We start from the raw sequence: 24,155 nt of genomic DNA, 5'->3' as shown, positions 1-24,155 counted from the left end.
CCCGTTACACTCTCACAGGGGTCAGTCCCCTGTTACACTCTCACAGTGGTCAGTCCCCTGTTACTCTCTCACAGTGGTCAGTCCTCTGTTACTCTCTCACAGGGGTCAGGCCCCCTGACTCTCTCAGTGGTCAGTCCCCTGTTACCCCCTCACTCTCAGTGGTCATTCCCCTGTTACCCCCTCACTCAGAGGTTAGTCCCCTGTTACCCCCTGACTCTCACAGTGGTCAGTCCCCTGTTACCCCCTGACTCTCACAGTGGTCAGTCCTCTGTTACTCTCTCACAGTGGTCAGTCCTCTGTTACTCTCTCACAGTGGTCAGTCCTCTGTTACTCTCTCACAGTGGTCAGTCCTCTGTTACTCTCTCACAGTGGTCAGTCCTCTGTTACTCTCTCACAGTGGTCAGTCCTCTGTTACTCTCTCACAGTGGTCAGTCCTCTGTTACTCTCTCACAGTGGTCAGTCCTCTAGAACATAGAACAGTACAGCACAGAACAGGCCCTTCGGCCCTCAATGTTGTGCCGAGTCATGATCACCCTACTCAAACCCACGTATCCACCCTATACCCGTAACCCAACAAGCCCCCCTTAACCTTACTTTTATTAGGACACTACGGGCAATTTAGCATGGCCAATCCACCTAACCCGCACATCTTTGGACTGTGGGAGGAAACCGGAGCACCCGGAGGAAACCCACGCACACAGGGGGAGGACGTGCAGACTCCACACAGACAGTGACCCAGCCGGGAATCGAACCTGGGACCCTGGAGCTGTGAAGCATTTATGCTAACCACCATGCTACCCTGCTGCCCTGCTGTTACTCTCTCACAGTGGTCAGTCCCCTGTTACGCTCTCACAGTGGTCAGTCCCCTGTTACTCTCTCACAGTGGTCAGTCCTATGTTACTCTCTCACAGTGGTCAGTCCCCTGTTACGCTCTCACAGTGGTCAGTCCCCTGTTACGCTCTGACAGGGGTCAGTTCCCTGTTACGCTCTGTGGTGAATTATAAACACTAATAATCCACACTGTATTGTACAACATATGTTGAGCCTGTATATTGTGTAGTTGCGCGGCTCTACCCATAGGGGGAGATGAGGAGCTTGTACTGGTCTCCACCCTTGGCTCCGCCCATGGCTCCGACCATGGCTCCTCCCCCTAACCGGAAGTATAAAGGTTGCTGTTGTGAGCCTGCCTGCCAGTTCATCTAGTTCATCTCGTCACAGGCAGGCTCTGTTGTGAGACGATTAAAACCACTGTTCGCTTCTAACCACGTGTCGCGTGAATTGATGGTCTCATCAATTTCATCGTCTTAAGAAACAGTAAGGAATGACCATGGAATCATCCCTCAAACCTGATCGATTGGAACTCGACCCACAGGATGCAGAGGCGAAAGAAATCTTTTCACACTGGCTCCGATGTTTTAAGGCCTACCTGGCTGAAGCAAGCACTACAGAAACTACGGAGGAGCAGAAACTCAGCCTACTGCATGCAAGGGTGAGCCATCGTATATCTACTCAACTTAATTGTACCGGCTCATATACAGAGGCCCTGGCCCTACTCGACAGAATGTACGTGAGGCCCATCAATGAGGTCTACGCGCGCCACGTTTTTACTACTCGCCGCCAGCGCCCCACAGAATCGCTAGAAGAATTCCTAAGAGACTTAAAAACCTTATCCCGGGACTGTAATTACCAAGCTGTAAATGCTGCAGAACAAAGGGAACTCGCTGTCTGCGATGTGTTTGTTGCAGGCTTCCGATCCAATTACGTGCGCCAGCAGTTGCTTGAGAAGGGGGCCCAAAACTTAGAAGACACTGCAGAACTCGCCACTACTATGGAGGTCTCGTTCCGCAGCCTCACCTCGTTCCCCGTGGACTCCGCGGCCCCGTCATGGGCCCTCGACCAGCGACTACCCCAGGCCTGTGCCGCGCGGCCACCCAGCCACTATGCTACTCCAGCCTGCCACTTTTGTGGCCAGTCCCAGCACCCGCGACAGCACTGGCCGGCCCACAATGCGACCTGCAGCAGCTGCGGTCGCAAAGGACACTATGCCAGAGCATGTCTGGTGAAGAAAGCTCCAGCCTCAAACCCTCCTGCAGCCCAGAGCACTCGCTCCCTGAATTCGCAGGCCCTCAGGGCCCGTAACGCCCTGTACTGCGACTCCGTCCCCACCCACCACGTGCGACCCATGTGGGCCGCCATCTTGGCAAACCCCCACCTCACGGCCGGCCACATGCGTCTCATTGGGGCCGCCGTCTTGGACGCCATCTTCCTCGCCGCCCACCACGTGCGATCCACGGGGGTGGCCATCTTGGGCTCCATCCTCTCCAAACTCAGCAACCCAGATCGAAGACTGCGACCTCAGCGGACATTCATCACGGGGCCACTCCAGCACAGCTGATCGAGCCGCCGACTACCCACAACTCAGCGCGGTCACGTTGGACCAGTCGCGTCCGAAACACCTCCACAACTCCATGATGACCGTTAAAATCAACGGGTACGGTACACCGTGCCTCTTCGACTCCGGGAGCTCTGAGAGCTTCGTACAGCCAGATCTGGTAAGACTCTGTTCGCTCCCTGTTTTTCCTGCACGGCAAACTATCTCCCTCGCTTCGGGCTCCCACTCTGTTCACCTCCAAGGGCGCACCGTCGTGACCCTAACGATCCAAGGCGCTAGCTACTCTAATTTTCAACTAGAAAATTACTGGGACTTGACTTCCAGTGTAACCTCAAAAGTCTCACCCTCAGCTTTGGCGGACCCCTACCCCCACTCACCATCTGCAGCCTAGCCACGCTGCGAATCTCCCCCCCCCCCCCCCCCCCCCCCCCCGTAAACCCGTAGCCACTCGCAGCAGGCAGTACAGCCTGCAGGACAGGGTGTTTATCAGAACCGAGGTCCAGAGGCTCCTACGTGAGGGGATCATAGAGGCCAGTAACAGCCCCTGGAGAGCTCAGGTGGTGGTCGTCAAGACCGGGGGAAAGTTCCGCATGGTCGTGGGCTATAGTCAGACCATTAATCGGTTTACGCTCCTCGATGCGTACCCCCTCCCCAGGATTGCAGACATGGTGAATCAGATCACGCAGTATCGTATTTTCTCCATGGTGGATATGAAATCTACATACCACCAGCTCCCAAACCGCCCGGAGGACCGCCACTACATGGCGTTCGAGGCCGATGACCGCCTCTTCCATTTCCTCCAGGTTCCCTTTGGCGTCACGAACAATGGACCGAATGGTGGACCAGTACGAGCTGCGGGCTACGTTTCCGTATTTGGATAACGTCACCATCTGCGGCTATGACCAGCAGGACCACGATGCCAACCTCCATCGATTTCTCCAGACGGCCCAGAAACTCAACCTCACTTGCAATATGGAGAAATGCGTTTTCCGCACGACCAGGCTAGCCATCCTCGGCTATGTCATGGAAAACGGAGTCCTGGGCCCTGACCCGGACCATATGCCCCCTCTCAGAACTCCCTCTCCCTCATTGTCCCAGGGCCCTCAAACGGTGCCTGGGATTCTTTTCATACTATGCCCAGTGGGTCCGTCAATATGCGGACAAAGCCCGCCCACTATTTAAGGCCACACTTCTCCCCCTGTCGGCTGAGGCTCCACCATTGTGGAGGCTGTGCGTCACTGGAGGCACTACCTCGCAGGTAGAAGGTTAACCCTCATCACCGACCAAAGATCGGTTGCCTTCATGCTTGACAACTTGCAAAGGGGCAAAATTAAACATGATAAAATCCTGAGGTGGAGAATCGAACTCTCCACCTACAAATACGATATCATGTATCGACCGGGGAAGCTCAACGAGCCCCCAGATGCCCTGTCCCGCGGCACGTGTGCCAGCACGCAGAGCGACCGCCTGAAAGCCATCCACAACGACCTCTGCCACTCGGGGGGTCACCCGGCTCGCCCACTACGTCAAAGCCCGAAATCTACCTTTCTCCACTGAGGAGATAAAAGCCATCACCAGAGATTGCCCGATCTTTGCGGAGTGCAAACCGCACTTCTATAGACCAGACAGGGCCCACCTGGTCAAGGCTTCTCGGTCCTTTGAACGCCCCGCCATCGATTTCAAAGGGCCACTTCCCTCGAATAATCAGAATGTGTACTTCCTGAATGTCATCGACTAGTTCTCCCGCTTCCTTTTTGCTATCCCGTGCCCCAATATGACCTCCCACACAGTCATTAGTGCGCTGCATGGTATCTTTACCGTATTTGGTTTCCCCAGCTACGTACACAGCGACCGGGGTTCGTCCTTCATGAGCGACGAGCTGCGTCAGTACCTGCTCGACAAGGGCATTGCCTCGAGCAGGACTACCAGCTATAACCCCAGGGGGAACAGGCAGGTGGAGAGGGAGAATGCGACGGTCTGGAAGACCGTCCTACTGACCCTCTGGTCCAGGAATCTCCCGGTTTCCAATTGGCAGGAAGTCCTCCCCGACGCGCTCCACGCTATTAGGTCCCTCCTATGTACCGCCACCCACCAGACCCCTCGCGAGCGGCTCTTTGTTTTTTCCAGGGGCACTACCACGGGGGCTCCGCTCCCAGCATGGTTGAAGACACCGGGCCCTGTACTCCTCCGGAAGCACGTCAGGGCACACAAAACTGACCCACTCGTAGAGAAAGTGCTTCTACTACACTCAAACCCCCAATACGCCTTCATAGAGTACCCTGACGGCCGTCAGGACACTGTATCCTTCCGGGACCTAGCACCAGCTGGATCGAACCCCACCACTACCACCGCCGAGGTACCCCTCACACTACAACCCACCCAACCCGTCGTGCCCCACGCCCCCGCATGTTCCGTGCACCCGCACCCACAAGCTTCCGGCACCCCCAGTCGAACCAGACGGGTACGAAGCTCGGCCAGAATCACCCCTGGAGTTCGCCATCGTACCCCAACCAACCGTGATCGTTCAGCCACCAGACGAGGCTGCAACCCCGGTGCTCCGCCGATCACAACGGACAACTCGACCACCGGACAGACTCAATTTGTAAGCCATCACCCCCGCCGGACTTGATTTTTTCACAGGGGGTGAATGTGGTGAATTATAAACACTAATAATCCACACTGTATTGTACAACATGTGTTGAGCCTGTATCTTGTACTAGATCATGTGTAGTTGCGCGGCTCTACCCATAGGGGGAGATGAGGAGCTTGTACTGGGCTCCACCCTTGGCTCCGCCCATGGTTCTACCCATGGCTCCTCCCCCTAACCAGAAATATAAAGGTTGCTGTTGTGAGCCTGCCTGCCAGTTCATCTGGAGTTCATCTCATCACAGGCAGGCTCCGTTGTAAGACGATTAAAACCATTGTTCGCTTCTAACCACGTGTCGTGTGAATTGATGGTCTCATCACGCTCTCACAGGGGGTCAGTCCCCTGTTAAACTCTCACAGTGGCCAATCCCCTGTTACGCTCTGACAGGGGTCAGTCTCCTGTTACCCTCTCACTCTCACAGTGGTCAGTCCCCTGTTACCCCACTCTCTCAGTGGTCAGTCCCCTGTTATGCTCACACAGTGGTCATCCTCTGTTACTCTATCACAGTGGTCAGTCCCCTGTTCCGCTCTCACAGTGGTCAGTCCCCTGTTACGCTCTCACAGTGGTCATCCTCTGTTACTCTATCACAGTGGTCAGTCCCCTGTTACGCTCTCACTCTCACAGGGGTCAGTCCCCTGTTACGCTCTCACAGGGGTCAGTCCCCTGTTACGCTCTCACAGTGGTCAGTCCCCTGTTACGCTCTCACTCTCACAGGGGTCAGTCCCCTGTTACGCTCTCACAGGGGTCAGCCCCCTGTTACGCTCTCTCAGGAGTCAGTCCCCTGTTACGCTCTCACTCTCACAGGGGTCAGTCCCCTGTTACGCTCTCTCAGGAGTCAGTCCCCTGTTACGCTCTCACTCTCACAGGGGTCAGTCCCCTGTTACGCTCTCACAGGGGTCAGTCCCCTGTTACGCTCTCACAGTGGTCAGTCCCCTGTTACGCTCTCACTCTCACAGGGGTCAGTCCCCTGTTACGCTCTCACAGGGGTCAGCCCCCTGTTACGCTCTCTCAGGAGTCAGTCCCCTGTTACGCTCTCACTCTCACAGGGGTCAGTCCCCTGTTACGCTCTCTCAGGAGTCAGTCCCCTGTTACGCTCTCACTCTCACAGGGGTCAGTCCCCTGTTACGCTCTCACAGTGGTCAGTCCCCTGTTACGCTCTCACAGGGGTCAGTCCCCTGTTACGCTCTCACAGGGGTCAGTCCCCTGTTACGCTCTCACTCTCACAGTGGTCAGTCCCCTGTTACGCTCCCACAGTGGTCTGTCCCTTGTTACCCCCTGACTCTCACAGTGGTCAGTCCTCTGTTACTCTCTCACAGTGGTCAGTCCCTTGTTACCCCTGACTCTCATAGTGGTCAGTCCACTGATACTGTCTCACAGTGGTCAGTCCCTTGTTACCCCCTGACTCTCTCAGTGGTCAGTCCCTTGTTACCCCTGACTCTCATAGTGGTCAGTCCACTGATACTGTCTCACAGTGGTCAGTCCCCTGTTACCCCCTCACTCTCACAGTGGTCAGTCCCTTGTTAGGCCCTCACTGTGGTTAGTCCCCTGTTACGTTCTCAAAGTGGTCAGTCCCCTGTTACCCCCTGACTCTCACAGTGGTCAGTCCTCTGTTACTCTCTCACAGGGGTCAGTCCCCTGTTTCACTCTCAAAGGGGTCAGTCCCCTGTTACCCCCTGACTCACACAATGGTCAGTTCCCTGTTACCCCCTCACCCACAGTGGTCGGTCCCCTATTACTCTCTCACAGTGGTCAGTCCCCTGTTACGCTCTCACAGTGGTGAATCCCCTGTTACGCTCTCACTCTCACAGTGGTCAGTCCCCTGTTACGCTCTCTCAGGGGTCAGTCCCCTGTTACGCTCTCACTCTCACAGGGGTCAGTCCCCTGTTACGCTCTCACAGTGGTCAGTCCCCTGTTACGCTCCCACAGTGGTCTGTCCCTTGTTACCCCCTGACTCTCTCAGTGGTCAGTCCCTTGTTACCCCTCACTCTCATAGTGGTCAGTCCACTGATACTGTCTCACTGTGGTCAGTCCCCTGTTACCCCCTCACTCTCACAGTGGTCAGTCCCTTGTTAGGCTCTCACAGGGGTCAGTCCCCTGTTTCACTCTCAAAGGGGTCAGTCCCCTGTTACCCCCTGACTCACACAATGGTCAGTTCCCTGTTACCCCCTCACCCACGGTGGTCAGTCCCCTGTTACACTCTCACGGTGGTCAGTCCCCTGTTACGCTCTCACAGTGGTCAGTCCCCTGTTACGCTCTCACGGTGGTCAGTCCCCTGTTACGCTCTCACGGTGGTCAGTCCCCTGTTACGCTCTCACGGTGGTCAGTCCCCTGTTACGCTCCCACGGTGGTCAGTCTCCTGTTACGCTCTCACGGTGGTCAGTCTCCTGTTACGCTCTCACAGGGGTCAGTCCCCTGTTACGCTCTCACAGTGGTCAGTCCCCTGTTATGCTCTCACGGTGGTCAGTCCCCTGTTACGCTCTCACAGGGGTCAGTCCCCTGTTACGCTCCCACGGTGGTCAGTCCCCTGTTACGCTCTCACAGTGGTCAGTCCCCTGTTACGCTCTCACTGTGGTCAGTTCCCTATTACGCTGTCACAGTGGTCAGTCCCCTGTTATGCTCTCACGGTGGTCAGTCCCCTGTTACGCTCTCACAGGGGTCAGTCCCCTGTTACGCTCCCACGGTGGTCAGTCTCCTGTTACGCTCTCACAGTGGTCAGTCCCCTGTTACGCTCTCACAGTGGTCAGTCCCCTGTTATGCTCTCACGGTGGTCAGTCCCCTGTTACGCTCTCACAGGGGTCAGTCCCCTGTTACGCTCTCACTGTGGTCAGTCCCCTGTTACGCTCTCACTGTGGTCAGTTCCCTGTTACGCTCTCACACTGGTCAGTCCCCTGTTACCCCCTGACTCTCACAGTGGTCAGTCCTCTGTTACTCTCTCACAGGGGTCAGTCCCCTGTTTCACTCTCAAAGGGGTCAGTCCCCTGTTACCCCCTGACTCACACAGTGGTCAGTTCCCTGTTACCCCCTCACTCACAGTGGTCGGTCCCCTATTACGCTCCCACAGGGGTCAGTCCCCTGTTACGCTCTCTCAGGAGTCAGTCCCCTGTTACGCTCTCACTCTCACAGGGGTCACTCCCCTGTTACGCTCTCACTGTGGTCAGTCCCCTGTTACGCTCTCACTGTGGTCAGTTCCCTATTACACTCTCACAGTGGTCAGTCCCCTGTTACGCTCTCACAGTGGTCAGTCCCCTGTTACGCTATCACAGTGGTCAGTCCCCTGTTACGCTCTCACAGTGGTCAGCTTTGCTTGTTCTGCTGCCAAGTTGACCCCTGAACTGCCATTGTCCTTGCTGGAAATGGCGCCTGACAATCTCTGTATTTTCTTCATTTGTATAGTTTGCTCCAATTGCCTCAAAGTTTTCCTTTAACCACCTTGCTGTCCAACAGTCTACTGTGATTAGATTGTTGGTCGATAGTTATTGTAATCAACCCCCTTCCCTCAATGTTTTCGGGATTCTAATCCAGAAGAATTCCATTGCAGTTTATTTTGGGATCCAGCGAGTCACGTTGCATTTGGCAGTCTGTCTCAGAACTGCTCAGCAATGCCGAGGTGGATAATGGATGCTGTATTTTCAGCAATTCCGAGCAATTTCAAGGATTTGTTGGCTCCAAGTGGAGAGCCATTGCGATACAAAGATTGAGGATCCCCATGCAGGATCAATGAATCACAGAGCAGGCCAGTGATGCCTGTAGATTCATCTGATCCCAGAAGAGATCTCTGGATTCTAAGAAGTACCGTGAAGATTGCAATCTTCAGTGAAACCATAGAGAGATCAACAGATCCTAGCCGAGGTTTGGTGGATCCTGGAGGGGATCACTGCTCCCTCCTTATTGAGAGAGTAGCAGAGGACTGACTAATTGGTGTAGCCATGTTGGAAGTGAATCAGACTATCAGAGGATTCAATTGGTTCAGTGTTTTACTCTTTGCAGCCAATAACATTTCACACTATCTGCCTCTGAGGTAGGGCCATCGATAATCTTAATAATAACATTTTCTAACTCTTCATACACAAAGTGTTGGGCCTCAAATTGCTTAACATTCAACAAGCCCTACAGTCCTCTCCTAGCCTCTATTCCTTCTCCCACCTTGCACCTCTCCTCTGTCTTTCTCTCATTTTCCTCCCTCTTTCTCTACACCTCTCCTCTCCTCCTCCCCCCCCCCCCCCCACCCCCCCCCTCCCTCCCCAATCTCTCCTCTGCTCCAAACTCCTGCCCTCTCTTGTTTTCTCACACTCACTCTGTTGATTCTGTTTAGGGTTATTTTGGAGATCCCTGGAATGTGTTTGATTTCCTGATTGTCATTGGAAGTATCATCGATGTTATCCTCAGTGAGGTCAATGTAAGTACAATGATCTGTTTACTAAAATGCTGCAGCAATGAGATGGGAATGTGAGACAAAGAGCCAGAGCTTGGCTGAAATCTCACTGCAGCCTTTCTCAACATGTAATTGGTTTGTGTGCCTGGGCTTGATGTCAGTAGATGTGTAGAAGTGTATGAGTTTTCTGTTAAATATAGATGCACCTGGAAACATTCTTGTTTCTTCTCCAGGGGAAAACATTAGTAAAACGGGGATTTACAAATACCAGTCCGAACTTTTCTTTCCTTCTGGGTTGATGTCAGCTCTGACCTTTAATCAGCTGTCTGTCATTTCAACCCCATTTGTGTTTCATCTTTCCCAGTTCAGTCTCTCTAGACATTCCCATTTTGCATACCCTCAGCCTAGGCAGAGTCCAGCCCCCTTGGCTGATTCCAGCGAGAGGTGCCCAAGGCCAAGGATTGCGGATTTGCAGTGCTCAGAAAGAGCTTTCCCTGAATATCAAGCATGTTCTTGTACATTGGAACATAGAGGCAGAACTGGAGGACTCTGGTTCTCATTTGAAAATTAGAAATGGCAGAATGCCAGCTCCCAATTCTGATGTGGGGCATGTGTGAAAAGTAAACTTTACATGAGATTTGCTTTGTCTCATTTTATCTGACTGAGTTGGAAGGATAGAGTTCTGCCCCAAGGCCCACTACTTTTTCAGACAACATAATTATTCAATGGTGGCATGAGCTGATGTAATAATGTATTTTTAAAAAAATTACAGCTGGTGTGACCTGGCCTGTGCTGGTGTGAGCTTCCTTAGGCTGCTCTGTGCTGGTGGGAGCTTTCTTAGGCTGATCTGTGCTGGTGGGAGCTTCCTTTGGCTGATCTGTGCTGGTTGGAGCTAGGTCGTGCTAGGCTGGGTGGTTTGCATTGGTGTGGGATGGTTTGGACTGGTGTGAGCTGGTGTGGCCTCGTTTGCGCAGGTTGGTGTAGCGTTGTTTGAGCTCCTTTGGGTTGGTTCGGGCTACTGTCTGAGATGTCTCCTATTAGTGCTAACCTCTCCTTGGCCATCCAAGTCCTGACGGTCAATTGCAAATCCTACCCAAATTCAGCAATGGGTGGCAGAGGGAAGGATAGTGGGTTTCAGACAATCCTCATTGACCACAAGAAGTGTTGGATCACACCAGGGTAAGTGTTCAGTGTGGCCACATGCCCGATGAAGGGTGTGTGTGTGTGTGCTGTGTGTATTGGTGTTGTTAGTAAATGTCGATTCTGCTGTCTGTGTGTGTTATGGCTTCCCTAGATGCTATCTCTCAATTCATCTCTGTTTCTCCCTGTATGTGTCTCCCTCTCTCCCTTTCTCTATTTATTCATATATTTATTTTTGTTTTTCTCTGCCCCTCTCTTTCTTGCCCTTCCCTTATCTCTCAGTTCTATTCTCTCTCTGGCCCTTCTCACTCCTTTTCTCTCTCCCTCCCTCATGCTCTCTGCTCACTTCTTCATTCCTTTGACAGACAGCTCTTGCTTCCAGTGGGGGCCTCTACTGCCTGAGCTCTGGATGCGACTCCAGTGTAAATATCCGGCTGCATGTTGGGTGGCTGTGTGCAGTGCTGTGCCTCAGATTTCCTTCCTTTTGGAGGGTGGTCTTCAGAGTAAATCTCTCATCCTGTAGTGTGATATAATCAACTATCAATCCTGATACCAACACTCAAAGAAGCAAACACATTGAGCTAACAACCTGTCCTCTGGGTGCTGGACCCACTCACAGATTGATCCCTCTTACTAACGCTGAAAGCCCTTCAAGGAATTAATAATTCTTCAGAAAGCTGCAACAAGGCCTTAGGCCAGCAGCTTTTAGCCTCTGACCAAGTCCATGTTGGATGAGAGACTTGAGAGGTTCAATACCGATAGGATTGCAGTCTACCAAAGAATGTTGAGCATCAAGGTTCAAACAACAATATCTCCGAGCTGGAAGTAAAGACAGAAGGCCTCTTTTGTATCCAGCTGTATGTGAATTCGGTCACATTTCACAAAGGGGCAGACAGCTCATTTTGATCTTTCTCCATTTCAAATCACATAATAATAATCTTTATTGTGACAAGTAGGCTGACTTGTCAAGTAGGCTGCAATGAAGTTACTGTGAAAAGCCTCTAGTCGCCATATTCCAGTGCTTGTTCGGGTACAGAGTGGGAGAATTCAGAATGTCCAAATTACTGAACAGCATGTCTTTTGGGACTTGTGGGAGGAAACCGGAGCACCCGGAGGAAACCCACGCAGACACAGGGCGAACGTGCAGACTCCGCACAGACAGTGACCCAAGCCGGGAATCGAACCTGAGACCCTGGATCTATGAAGCAACAGTGCTAACCACTGTACAACCGTGCTGCCCACATTTGACCCAGCTGAGACCTCGAGCAGTGAGAGTGGGTGGATTTTCAGTATACTGGCATGCTATACTGAGTGAGTTTGTGTTCATACTGAACAAATCTACTCCACCGTTAAATCTTGCCCAAATTCCTTGGGCCAGATTCTCCGGTCTTGAGGCTATGTCCGGAGGATCCGTGGCATTTTATGTGGAAAGAATCGGCTCCGCCCCGTCATCGATCCTCTGACCAGTGAGGGGCTAGCAGCCGCGCCACGTAAAACGCCCGGCCTCCATGAAATAAACAGTCGGAGAATTGGTGGGTCTGTGGCTACGCATGCGCATGGTGATGACCTGCAGCGGTCACGCCGTACAGCATGGCGAACCTAACGTGCCAGATAGTTCCCCCTCCACCCCAGCCAGCAGCACAGCTCCCACTCGACTGCGGCGCTGCTGGGTACAGTCTCCAGCCGCCACGCCGTGTTCCCACACGGCTGGGACCACACGTCCCCTGCGTCATTGTGAACGAGGCCTATCGAGGGCAGAGCATCGGGGAGAGCCTTCAAGTGACGTCCTAAGGCCGTCCCAACAGGCGCTGCCCCCGATTCCATCATAAAAATGGATTCTCTGCCTGATCACCTATTACGAAATCGGCGTCGGGAAACAGAGAATCTCGCCCCTTACCTTTGCATTGCACTGTGTTAGCCTGGGAATCCAGAATGCTGTACCCTGAACTTTAGATGTGCCCCAAGATCCACCTGACTTCTTCACTTTGCTTCTTTGAGCACTGCGACCTCTAACCAACTCATTGTGGATCGAAACAGATGTGATAATGTTGATTTTTCTCAGTTGATTAAACATTTACTGACGTTGAACCCCAGTTCTGGTTGGTTGAGGAATAACTGGTCTGAAGACCTTTTTCAGTCACTTATTAACATGGTATGTGAGTCCACTAACTGAGCCTTTTGCTTCCCATGGACCCCACTAACTCGATCTGTTCTGTCCCATCATATCCTTTCTTTCTTTATGCCCAACCCGCTATTCTCCCAAGTCACCATATGCATGAGTTTTGGTTTCCCAGATTTCTGGCTTGATTGCCTGTGTATTAGCGATACAGGATACAACTTGACCCAATCAACAACACTTGTTCAGCAGCTTCCATCGTCACAAAATGAATGTCCCAATGTACTTCATGGAGGCATGATCAACAAAATGAAAACTGAAGCACGCATTAGATCAGGTGACCTAAAGCTTGGTCAAAGAGGTAGGATTTATGAAGTGTCTTTCAAGAGAAGAGAGAGGTGGAAAAGTTTAGGGAGAGAATTCCAGAGCTTGGGCATAGGTAGGTGAAGGCATGGCCATCCATAGTAGATAAATATATAACAGTTGCTCTGGAGGCCAGAATTAAATGAGCGCAGATATCCCAGAGTGTTGTGGGGCTGGTGGGAATTACAGAGTCCAGGATGAGCGAGGCCACAGAGAGATTTGAAAACCAGGACGAGAATTTTAAAGTCAAGCTTTTTTGTATTAGTTCACGGAATGTGGGCATCACTGACTAGGCCAGCATTTATTGTCCATCCCTAATTGCCCTTGAGAAGGTGGTGATGACTTGGCTTCTTAAACCACTGCAGTCCCTGTGGTTTGGGAGGACAGTGAAAGGACGGCAATGTATTTACAAGTCGAGAAGGTGAGTGAACTTCCAAGTGATGGTGTTCATAAGTTTGGAAGGTGCTGTCGAAGGAACCTCGATGAATTCCCGCAGTGCACCTTGTTCATCAATGGTGGAGGAAGTGAGTGTTTGTGGATGATGCACTATAAATTACCATAAAGACAAGAGTAGTGGAATAATCGAGGCTTTATTGAGCAAAGATGTTGTGCCTCCTGTAGCTGCCACCAGAATGGCTGCAGCACCGGCGAGCACACACATTTATACGCCGCCTACTGCGCAAAACCAGCAGGTAGGGATTTACCCATGTACCTCTATTATACGTGTCTTACCGTAATACATATAATACTGCGAGTGGTGGTTACCACAGTGGATGTGGTCCTGATCAAGTATGCTGTTTTATCCTGGGTGGTGTTGAGCTTCTTTAGTGTTCTTGGAGCTGCACCCAACTGGCAAGTGGAGTCTATTCAATTACATTCCTGACTTGTGCCTTCAAGTGATGGACAGGCTTTGGAGAGTCAGGAGGTGAGTTACAGCCACAGGATTCCAAGCCTCTGATCTGCTCTTCTGGCCAGGCAGAGCCTGCTATATGGCAGGTCCAGTTACGTTTCGGATCAATGGTAGCCCCCAGGATGTTTATCATGACTGATAAGGGTTAATTCTGGACGCAATTTACCGGCCTCGTCGTGCCTGACTTGGTGGCCGCCCAGGCTGTTGAATGTCGTTAGAGGCCTCTTGTGAGATTCACGATGCATGAGACATCTCGTGAGATTCAACCAAACCTCGCAAGATGTTGTGATCTGGATCTCACCCAGGGTATCCGGGTAGAACTGTCAGGATCCCAGGCTGGTAGTGCTATCTGGGCACCCTGGCAATGCCCAAGGTGGCACTGCCAGGCTGGCAGAGGCACTTCCAGGGATGCCAGTCTGGCAGTGCCAAGGCATCCAGGTGCCAGGTTGCACGTGTCAGGGGTCAGACCCGTGGTGCCTGACCCATATGAAGTGGGGTGAATGTAAGTAAGTTGGATTGTGTGTGTGTGTGGTGTCTGCCATGAGTGCACTGGATGCGACAGGATGAAGATGTCATTGGAATAAGTGGGCTGGATTCCCCGATTTGAAGACGAAGTGCTAACATCAGCGTGGGAACAGTTGCGTTTTACGCCAGAAAAAACGGCGCTAAAGCTGTACTGATCCTCTGTCTGGTGGGTACCTGCGGTTACGGCCGGAGAATTGCTGGGTTCATGGCCGCGCAAGTTGTAAAAATTATCATGCAAAATTAAAGCGCATGGGATTGGGGGAAATGTATTGAGTGGATAGAAAACTGGTTGGCAGAGAGGAAACAAAGAGTAGGGATTAATGGGTCCTTTTCAAATTGGCAGTCAGTAAACAGTGGGATACCACAGGGTTCGGTTCTGGGACACCAGCTATTCACAATATATATTAATGATTTGGATGAGGGAACAAAATGTAACATCTCAAAGTTTGCAGCTGATACCAAATTAGGTGGGAAGGTGAATTGTGACGAGGATGCAGGGAACCTACAGCAAGGTCTGGACAGGTTGAGCGAGTGGGCAAATCAATGGCAGATGCAGTATAATTTGGATAAATTGAAGTTATTTACTTTGGAAGCAAAAACAGGAAGGCAGAATATTAGCTGAATGGTTGTAAATTGGGAGAGGGGAGTGTGCAGCAGGTCCTGGGTGTCCTTGTCCACCATTCGCTGAAGGTAAGCGTGCAGGTGCAGCAGGTGCTAAAGAAAGCTAATGGTATGTTGGCCTTCATTGCGAGAGGTTTCGAGTATAGAAGCAGGGATGTGTTGCTGCAATTGTACAGGGCCTCGGTGAGGCCACACCTGGAGTATTGTGTGCAGTTTTGGTCTCCTTCTCTGAGGAAGGATGTTCTTGCTCTCGAGGGAGTGCAGCGAAGGTTTACCAGACTGATTCCAGGGATAGCGGGACTGACTAGGTTGGGATTGTTGTCGCTGGAGTTCAGAAGAATGAGGGGGGATCTCATAGAGACCTATAAAATTCTAACAGGACCAGACAGGGTAGATGCAGGGAAGATGTTACCAATGATGGGTTCAGAACAAGGGGGTCACAGTCTGAGGATTCAGGGTAAACCATTTCGGGCAGAGATAAGGAGACATTTATTCACACAAAGAGTGGTGAGCCTGTGGAATTCATTACCACAGGAAGTAGTTGATGCTAAAACTTTGAATATATTCAAGAGGCAGCTGGATGTAGCACTTGAGGAGAATGGAATCAAAGGCTATGGGGGGAAAGCAGGATTAGGCTATTGAGTTGGATGATCAGCCTTGATCGTGATGAATGGTGGAGCAGGCTCGAAGGGCCAAAAGGCCTCCTCTTGCTCCTATCTTCTATGTATCTATGTAAAGGATAAGTGTCCCACACTGTCGAGAACACAGCCCATCGGGGACGGAGCATCGGGGAGGGCCTCAGGTGCCGCCCCTGATTTCGCCGCAAATAGGGATTCTCCGGCCGATCCTCGAACGCACTTTCGGCGTCGGTGGCCAGAGAATCCCCCCATGATGCCTAGAGGTTACTGGATGAACGAGGGTTTCATTGGAATAGTCATATTGAGAAGTGACAGGATGAATGAGGGTTTCATTGGAATAGTCATATCTAGAGGTGATTGGATAAATGAGGGTTTCAGCAGCAGATGAGCTGCACCAGGAGTGGAGTTAGCTGTTGTTATAGAGATGGAAGTAGGAGGTTTTTGGAATCGAAATGTTAGAAGCTCAGTTCTGGGTCAAATGAAGAGACTGAGACGGGAATGCAATTTGTGGGCAGATAATGTCATTGTGAGTTCCAAAATTCTACCACCCTTTGTTGATAAATGTGTTTTACAATTTCACTCCTGAAAGGTCTGACTCTCATTTTTAGGCAATGACCCCTAGTCATAGACGACCCCACTGCTGTGACCCCCTGGGAGCAGGGGAGTGTGCACTATCCTGTTCCCATTAACTCATAACGAGCATGAACTCCCCTGGTAATTGGAGGTGGAGCTCCCCCTTTAACAGGGAAGGCTCCCCAGTATAAAAACCACGGACTGGGTGCAGGTCAGGGAGGGAGAACCTTTGGGTTGGGGGAGTTTAGCAGTGTATCTTAATAAATCCTTTTCTTTGTATTCTATCGTGCATGCTGTGAGTGTTTCTCGCCCGTCGGATTCTACACCCATCGAGTAAAAATAGCTTATTTCTATCTAAATTATCAGTCCCCATTGAATACAATGAAAATGTCGATCAAATCACCCCTTAACCTACCAAGTTCCAGGGACTGTTACACTACTCTATGTAATCTAGCCTTATAATCTAACGCTTAGAGTCCAGCTATCATTCTGGTAAATCCACACTGGACTCCCTCCAAGGCCAAATGTGTCCTTCCAAAGATGTGGAAGAGAGCTGCTCACAGTAACTCCAGGTGTAGTCAAACCAGGGTCATGTATAGCTGACGTATTACTTATGTCCCTTGTATTCTAGTTGTCTCGATATAAATTTTCGCCAATATTCCATTAGCCTTTCAGATTATTTTCTGCACCAGCTCATAACATTTTAATGAGCTGAATACCTGAACCTCCCCAAGTCTCTTTAGAACTCCACTGTTTCCTGCTTTTCATCATTTAGAGAGTACACTGTTCCTCCTTTTCACGTCCACCTTCCATGTGCCTACATTGAAGTCCACTTGCCACAGTTTTGATGATTCACTTAATCTATCAACACCTCTTTATGATTGTAACCTTCCGTCTAAGTAATATAATAATGGTCAGTAAGAGCTTCTTTAAATATATAAAATGGAAGGGAGAGGCCAAAGTGAACATACGCCTCGTAGAACCAGAAAATGGAAGAGGAGTTAAACAAATACTTTGTCAGTCTTCACAGCCGAAGACACAACTATCATGACAAAAAATACTATGTAATCAAGGGGCAAAAGAGGGGAAGAAAATAAATACAATAACTATAGAGAAAAGGTTATTGGGAAATTAATGGGGCTAAAGGCTGTAAGTCCCCTGGACCTGATGGGATGTATCCCAGGATATTAAAGGAAGTAACCACAGAGTAGTGGATGTACTGGTCGTAACCTTCCAAGAATCCTTAAATTGTGCAAAAGTCCCAAATTATTGGAATTAACACACTTGCTCAGAAAGGGTGGGAGATAAAAAACAGGTAACTATAGGCCAGTTAGCTTAATTTCTGTCATTGGGAAAATGTTAGGGTCCATTATGAAGGACATATTAGCAGAGCATTTGGAAATACATATTATAATCAGAGTCAGCATAGCTTCATGAAGGGAAAATCATGCTTGACAAATTGATTAGAATCCTCTAAGGTGAGAACAAGCAGGATAAATAAAGGGAACCAGCAGATTTAATATACTTGGATTTCCAAAAAGCTTTCAACAAGGTACCACACAAAAGGCTACTGAACAAGATCAAACCCCATGGTGTTGGGTTAGTATATTAGCATAGAGAGAGGATTGCCTAACTGATAGAAGACAGAGAGTTGGGATAAGAGGGGCATTTTCAGGGTGACAATCTAACTAATGGAGTGCCACAGGGAGCAAAGAGCCTGCAGCACAGAAAATATTTGGTCCATTGTGTCTGCACCAGTCAAAAACAACCTTTAAATCTATGCCCCCTGATCATTGATCCCTCCTCCAAGGAGAGATAGAACATAGAACAGTACAGCACAGAACAGGCCCTTCGGCCCTCGATGTTGTGCCGAGCAATGATCACCCTACTCAAACCCACGTATCCACCCTATACCCGTAACCCAACAACCCCCCCCCCCCCCCCCCCTTAACCTGACTTTTTAGGACACTACGGGCAATTTAGCATGGCCAATCCACCTAACCCGCACATCTTTGGACTGTGGGAGGAAACCGGAGCACCCGTAGGAAACCCACGCACACACTGGGAGGACATGCAGACTCCGCACAGACAGTGACCCAGCCGGGAGCCGAACCTGGGACCCTGGAGCTGTGAAGCATTTATGCTAACCACCATGCTACCGTGCTGCCCTAATGGTTCTTCCATTTGCCACTGATCAGCAATCGAACCAGCCGGTCTATATCCTCCTGTAGTCTAAGGCTATCCTCCTCACTATTTACCATCCCACCAATTCTTGTATAATCCGCAAATTTACTGATCAACCCTCCTAATTTCAAGTCTAAAGCATTTATATAAACCACAAACAGCAAGGGCCCCAACACTGATCTGCATTGGACCTCACCAGACACACTTTCTCCCAAATTTATGTACACCAACAATAAACAATAAGCAGTAACAAATACAATGTCAATCCCTATATTAGTAACAACAATCCCATCCTCCCACCAAACCCTAAACAGCATTCCGCATGTTAACATAAACAAATAACAAAAAGGAATCGGGAATCACCCATAGTTACCATAAACAAATACAGTCCCCCTCCTCCCAACCCCCCCTCACCATAGAACATAGAGTACAGAAGGAGGCCATTCGGCCCATCGAGTCTGCACCGAGCCACTTAAGTTCTCACTTCCACCCTATCCCCATAACCCCATCTAAACTTATTGGTCACTGAGGGCAATTTATCATGGCCGATCCACCTAACCTGCACGTCTTTGGACTGTTGGAGGAAACTAGAGCACCCGGAGGAAACCCACGCAGACACAGGGCGAACGCGCAGACCCCGCACAGAGAACGTGCAGACTCCGCACAGACAGTGACCCAGCGGGGAATCGAACCTGGGACCCTGGCGCTGTGAAGCCACAGTGCTATCCACTTGTGCTACCGTGCTGCCCAAATGTTTGATGTAATCCAATTCTTGAAAGTGCAAAATGAATAACGCCCATGAATTGTAGAACCCTTCCATCCTTCCTCTCAGTTCAAACTTAACCTTCTCAAGAGTTAAGAATTCCAGCAGGTACCCCTGCCATGCCAGGGCACAGGGTGGAGAGGTTGTTCTCCATCCCAATAGGATCCACCTTCGAGCGATCAATGAGGCGAAGGCTACAACATCTGCCTCTGCACCCGTTTCCAACCCCGGCTGGTTCAACACCCCGAAAATGGCCTCCCGAGGGCCTGGGTCCAGTTTCATGTGCACCACTTCAGAGATTACCCTAAAAACCTCCTTCCAGTAATTCCCCTAGCTTTGGACAGGACCAAAACATATTGTTACGGGCCAGGGTTTAGAAAACTCCAAAGTATATCATAGAGTTCACCTGACCTACAACTATTTATTGATTTTGGTTCTGATGAGCACAAGGGCCTGCCTTTCAGGTGTTATTCAACAGAGACCTTAAGCACGTTTAATCAAAATCAAGCTTTATTCTACGAATTTAGTTAACATTTTTATAAACACACACACTGAGCATTTTTATCAACTACAAACATAAATACCCCACTCAGCTACAGTAATCTATGTATCACCCTTAATAAATGCCCCCCTTTCACTGTTCCAATTTAATAACAAGATCCCATAAACCAGAAACCCCTTTTCAAAGATGTCGCCCAGCACACAGCACTCAAGACCTGGTATGGGTGCTCTTGTTTTCTTTCTAAAACAGCAGGTTTGAATTCCTTCCAGAAAACAGTTATTTCTTTCTTTCTCCATACCCTCTCCCAACTCTTCCTCACATTTTGCCTTGATCCCTTCCACCAGTGCCTTCTCCTCTTCCAAAATAGCCATGTAAACCGCCGACACTACTCCCTTCTCCAATCCCCCTGTCGTGAGCACCTCCTCCAGCAATGTGGAGGCAGGCTCCACCGGGAAGCTCTGTATTTCCTTACTGGCAAAGCCTCGAACCTGGATGTATCTAAACATCTCCCCCTGCTCCTGCCCATACTTTGCTCCCAGCTCCTTCAATCTGCAAACAGCCCCCCAAGAACCAAATCTATTTGTGTCCTCATTCCTTTCTCCTCCTATCTATGAAAATTTCCATCCCACTTCCTTGGCTCAGATCTATGGGGCGGGATTCTCCGACCCCCCGCCAGGTCGGAGAATCGCCGGGGGTCGGCATGAATCCCGCCCACGCCGTCCTCCAAATTCTCCCGCCTCCCAAAAATCGGCCCGGCGTGATTTGCGCCGCCCACCTCGGAGAATAGCAGGGACAGGCGCGACTCCATGTGCCCCAGGGCTCCACGAATTCTCAGGCCCGTGATGGAGCGAAGTCCCGCCCGTTCTTTGCCAGTCCCGCCGGCGTAAATTGGAGTAGGTCCCTTACCGGCGGGACCTGACTGCGCGGGTAGCCTCCGGGGTTCTGGGGCGGTGGGGGATCTGGCCCCGGGAGGTGCCCCCACGGTGGCCTGGCCTGCGATCGGGGCCCACCGTGCCATGGGGGCACTCTATCCTTCCGCACCAGCGGCTGTGGTCCTCCGCCATTCCTGGTGCAGAAGTGAAGCCCTCTGCGCATGCGCGGGGATGACGCCAGCACGCTGGTGTCCCACGCATGCACCAACCCGCGCCGGCCAGCGGAGGCGCTTCGGCGCTAAGCCCCTTCCCCGCCGGCCAGCGGGGTGCAAACCACTCCGGGGCGGGCCTAGCCCCTAAAGGAGGATTCCGCGCCTTTGGGGGATTCCGCGCCTCCTGCCCCGTCGGGTAGGGGAGAATCCCGCCCATGGTTCCCGCAAATCGGCATTGCCCTTGACACTTGCTGCCAACACAAAGTGCTGCCGAAACTGCCTCCAAATTCTCAACTAAGCTATTACTACTGGACTCCCTGAGTATTTCCCCGGGACCGACGGGAGCGGCTCTGTTGCTAGCGCCTTCAATCCCGACCTCCTACACAAACTCTCCTCCATTCTCGCCCACTGGGAACCAACCCCTTTGACCCAGCTCCATACCTTCTCCACATTCGCCGCCCATAATAATACATCAAGTTAGGAAGACCCAAATCCCCTGCCTGCCTTCCTCTGTGCAGTAGCACCTTTCTAACTCTATCTCTCTCCCCCCCCCCTTCCCCCACTATCCCTTTCTATACTCCCGAATATCTTAACATGATGGCCAATGGCTCAATCGTGAGTGCAAACATCCCTGCCTAGTCCCACGGTGGAGAGAAAAGTATCCAGAGCTGATGCTACTTGTACGGACACTGGAACTTGGCTCCTTATACAGTAGCTTTCCCAGTCCACAAATCGTGGTCCAATATCAAAATGCTCCAGAACTACCATCAAATACCCCCATTCTACCTGGTCAAACACTTTCTTGGCGTTCAATGCCACAACCACCTCTGTTTCCTTCCCTTCCACCGGTGCCATTACCACGTTCAATACCCTCCTAATGTTTGAAAAGAGCTGCGTCCCTCTCACAAACCCCATCTGATCTTCACCTATCACCTTCAGGAGGCACTCCTCCAGCCTGCCTGCCAGTACCTTCGGCAATACCTTTGTGTCCATGTTTAAAAGTGATATGGGCCAATACGACCCACACTCCATCAGATCCTTATCTTTCTTAAGTAACAGGGAAATTGATGCCTGCCCCAAAGTTTGTGGGAACACCCCCTTCCCTATTGCCTCCTCAAACATCCCCACCAACAACTGTACCAGCTTATCTTTGAATGTTTTATAATATTCCACTGGAAACCCATCTGGCCCTGCCACCTTCCCCGACTGCATCCTCCCAATCGCATCTTTTATCTCCTGCTCCACTATTGCTCCTTCTAATGCAACCCTGTCCCCCTCCTCTAACCCGGGTACTCCAGCCCATCTAGAAATTCCTGCATCTCTCAATCTCCCCCAGATGGTTCTGACCTGTACAACCTCTCATATCCTTAAAGACCTTGTTAATCTGATCCGGAGCCACCACCAACTTTCCTGTCCTGTCCCTTGCCGCCGCCTCCCTCGGAAGCTGAACCACTAAAATACTTCTCTCCATGCTCGTAAACCCTTGCTCACCTCAATTGGCGCACCGCCTTCCTGGTAGATAGTCGGTCAAAACTCGTCTGTAGTTCCTTCCTCTTTTCCAACTTTGCTGGGTCCCCATCTTCTGCATACCTCCTATCAACCTCCAGCATCTCATCTATTACCCTCTGTCGCTCCAACCTCTCCATCTAAATCATTGATATCTATTGTAAATAGCTGGGGGGGGGGGGGGGGGGGGGGTTCCAACACCAAACCCTCTGGTACCCCACTGATCACTGCCTGCCATTTGAAAAAAGACCCATTTATTCCTACTTTTGTTTCCTGCCTACCAGTTTTCTATCCATCTCAGTACACTACCCCAATCCCATGAGCTTTAATTTTACACACTAATCTCTTATGTGGGACTTTGTTAAAAGTCCAAATAAACTACACCCACTCACTCCCCTTCATCAACTCTATTAGTTACTTTCACAAATAATTCCAGAAGATTTGTCAAGCATGATTTCCCTTTCATGAATCCATCCTGACTCTGTCCGATGCTGCCACTGTTTCTAAGTGCTCTGCTATTAAATCTTTGATAATGGATTCTAGAATTTTCCCCACTGCTGATGTCAGGCTTCCTGGTCTATAATTCTCTATTTCCTCTCGACCTCTCTTTTTAAATAGTGCCGTTACATTAGCTACCCTCCAATCTGTAGGAACTGTTCCAGAATCTACAGAATCCTGGAAGATGACCACCAATGCACCCACTATTTATAGGGCCACTTTCCTAAGTACTCTGGGTGTAGTTCATCGGGCCATGGGTATTTAAGCCCATCAGTTTCCACATTGCAATTTCTCTACTAATACTGATCTCCTTCAATTCCTTTTTGTCTTCAATTGTGCTGCAGGGGTACCAGCAGGATAGCCAGGTTTGGGATAAACTTTCCGTAATAATTGACAAGCCCCAAAAACAACTTCAGCTTTGTTTTTTTGAAGTGCCAGGAGTCCCTGATAGCCTTGACTTTTTCTCCACCCATCCTTAATGACTTGGTGTATGTGACCGCTTTCACGTGAAACACACACTTCCCCCTCTTCAGGCAAACGTCCGTGTCGGAAAACTGCCAGAAGACCTCTTCCAAATTGCCCAGGTGTTCCTTCTGGGTGGCCCCTGCAATAAGCACGTCATCAAGGTAGACACCTGGGAAGCCCTTTGAGGATGTTTATCATCACCCGCTGGAAAATCACGCATGCTGATGACACCCCGAAGGGAAACCAGGTGTACTCGTTTAACCGTCTGTGGGTGTTGCTGGTGAAGTACTTTGTGATGCCACGTAAACTCCAACTGAAGGTAAGCAATGGGGCACAGGTCTCTGGCACAGAGTCTGTCCCTGTTGCTCAGAAGGGAAGGGAGAAGAGGAACAGAGCACTTGTCATTGGTGACTCCATAGTTAGAGGAACAGACAGGTGGTTCTGTGGGAACGAAAGAGACTCACGGTTGGTGTGTTGCCTCCCAGGTGCCAGGGTTCGTGATGTCTCTGATCGTGTTTTTGGGATCCTTAAGGGGGAGGGGGAGCAGCCCCAAGTCGTGGTCCACATAGGTACCAACGACATAGGTAGGAAGAGAGATGAGGATTTGAGACAGAAATTCAGGGAGCTAGGGTGGAAGCTGAGAGCTAGAACAAACAGAGTTGTTATCTCTGGGTTGTTACCCGTGCCACATGCGAGCGAAGTGAGAAATAAGGAGAGAGAGGAGTTGAACACGTGGCTACAGGGATGGTGCAGGAGGGAGGGTTTTGGTTTCCTGGATAATTGGGGCTCATTCTGGGGTAGGTGGGACCTCTACAAACAGGATAGTCTTCACCTGAACCAGAGGGGTACCAATATC

General features: G+C 50.7%; 1 protein-coding gene across 1 annotated transcript in view; it reads left to right on the top strand.

Moving 5' to 3' along the window:
* LOC119978247 (voltage-dependent L-type calcium channel subunit alpha-1S-like) overlaps window positions 1-24,155 on the top strand; it is a 642,412-nt gene that overhangs the window by 385,209 nt on the left and 233,048 nt on the right. The window contains 2 exon segments of the mRNA XM_038819727.1: window positions 9,352-9,435; window positions 10,917-10,973. Coding sequence (XP_038675655.1) covers window positions 9,352-9,435; window positions 10,917-10,973 — 141 coding nt within the window.

This window comes from Scyliorhinus canicula, chromosome 15 (genome assembly GCF_902713615.1).
Source record: "Scyliorhinus canicula chromosome 15, sScyCan1.1, whole genome shotgun sequence".
In the NCBI taxonomy this organism is placed as follows: domain Eukaryota; kingdom Metazoa; phylum Chordata; class Chondrichthyes; order Carcharhiniformes; family Scyliorhinidae; genus Scyliorhinus; species Scyliorhinus canicula.
The sequence above is the reverse complement of the archived record's forward strand: the minus strand, read 5'-3'. Positions and strand labels throughout refer to the sequence as shown.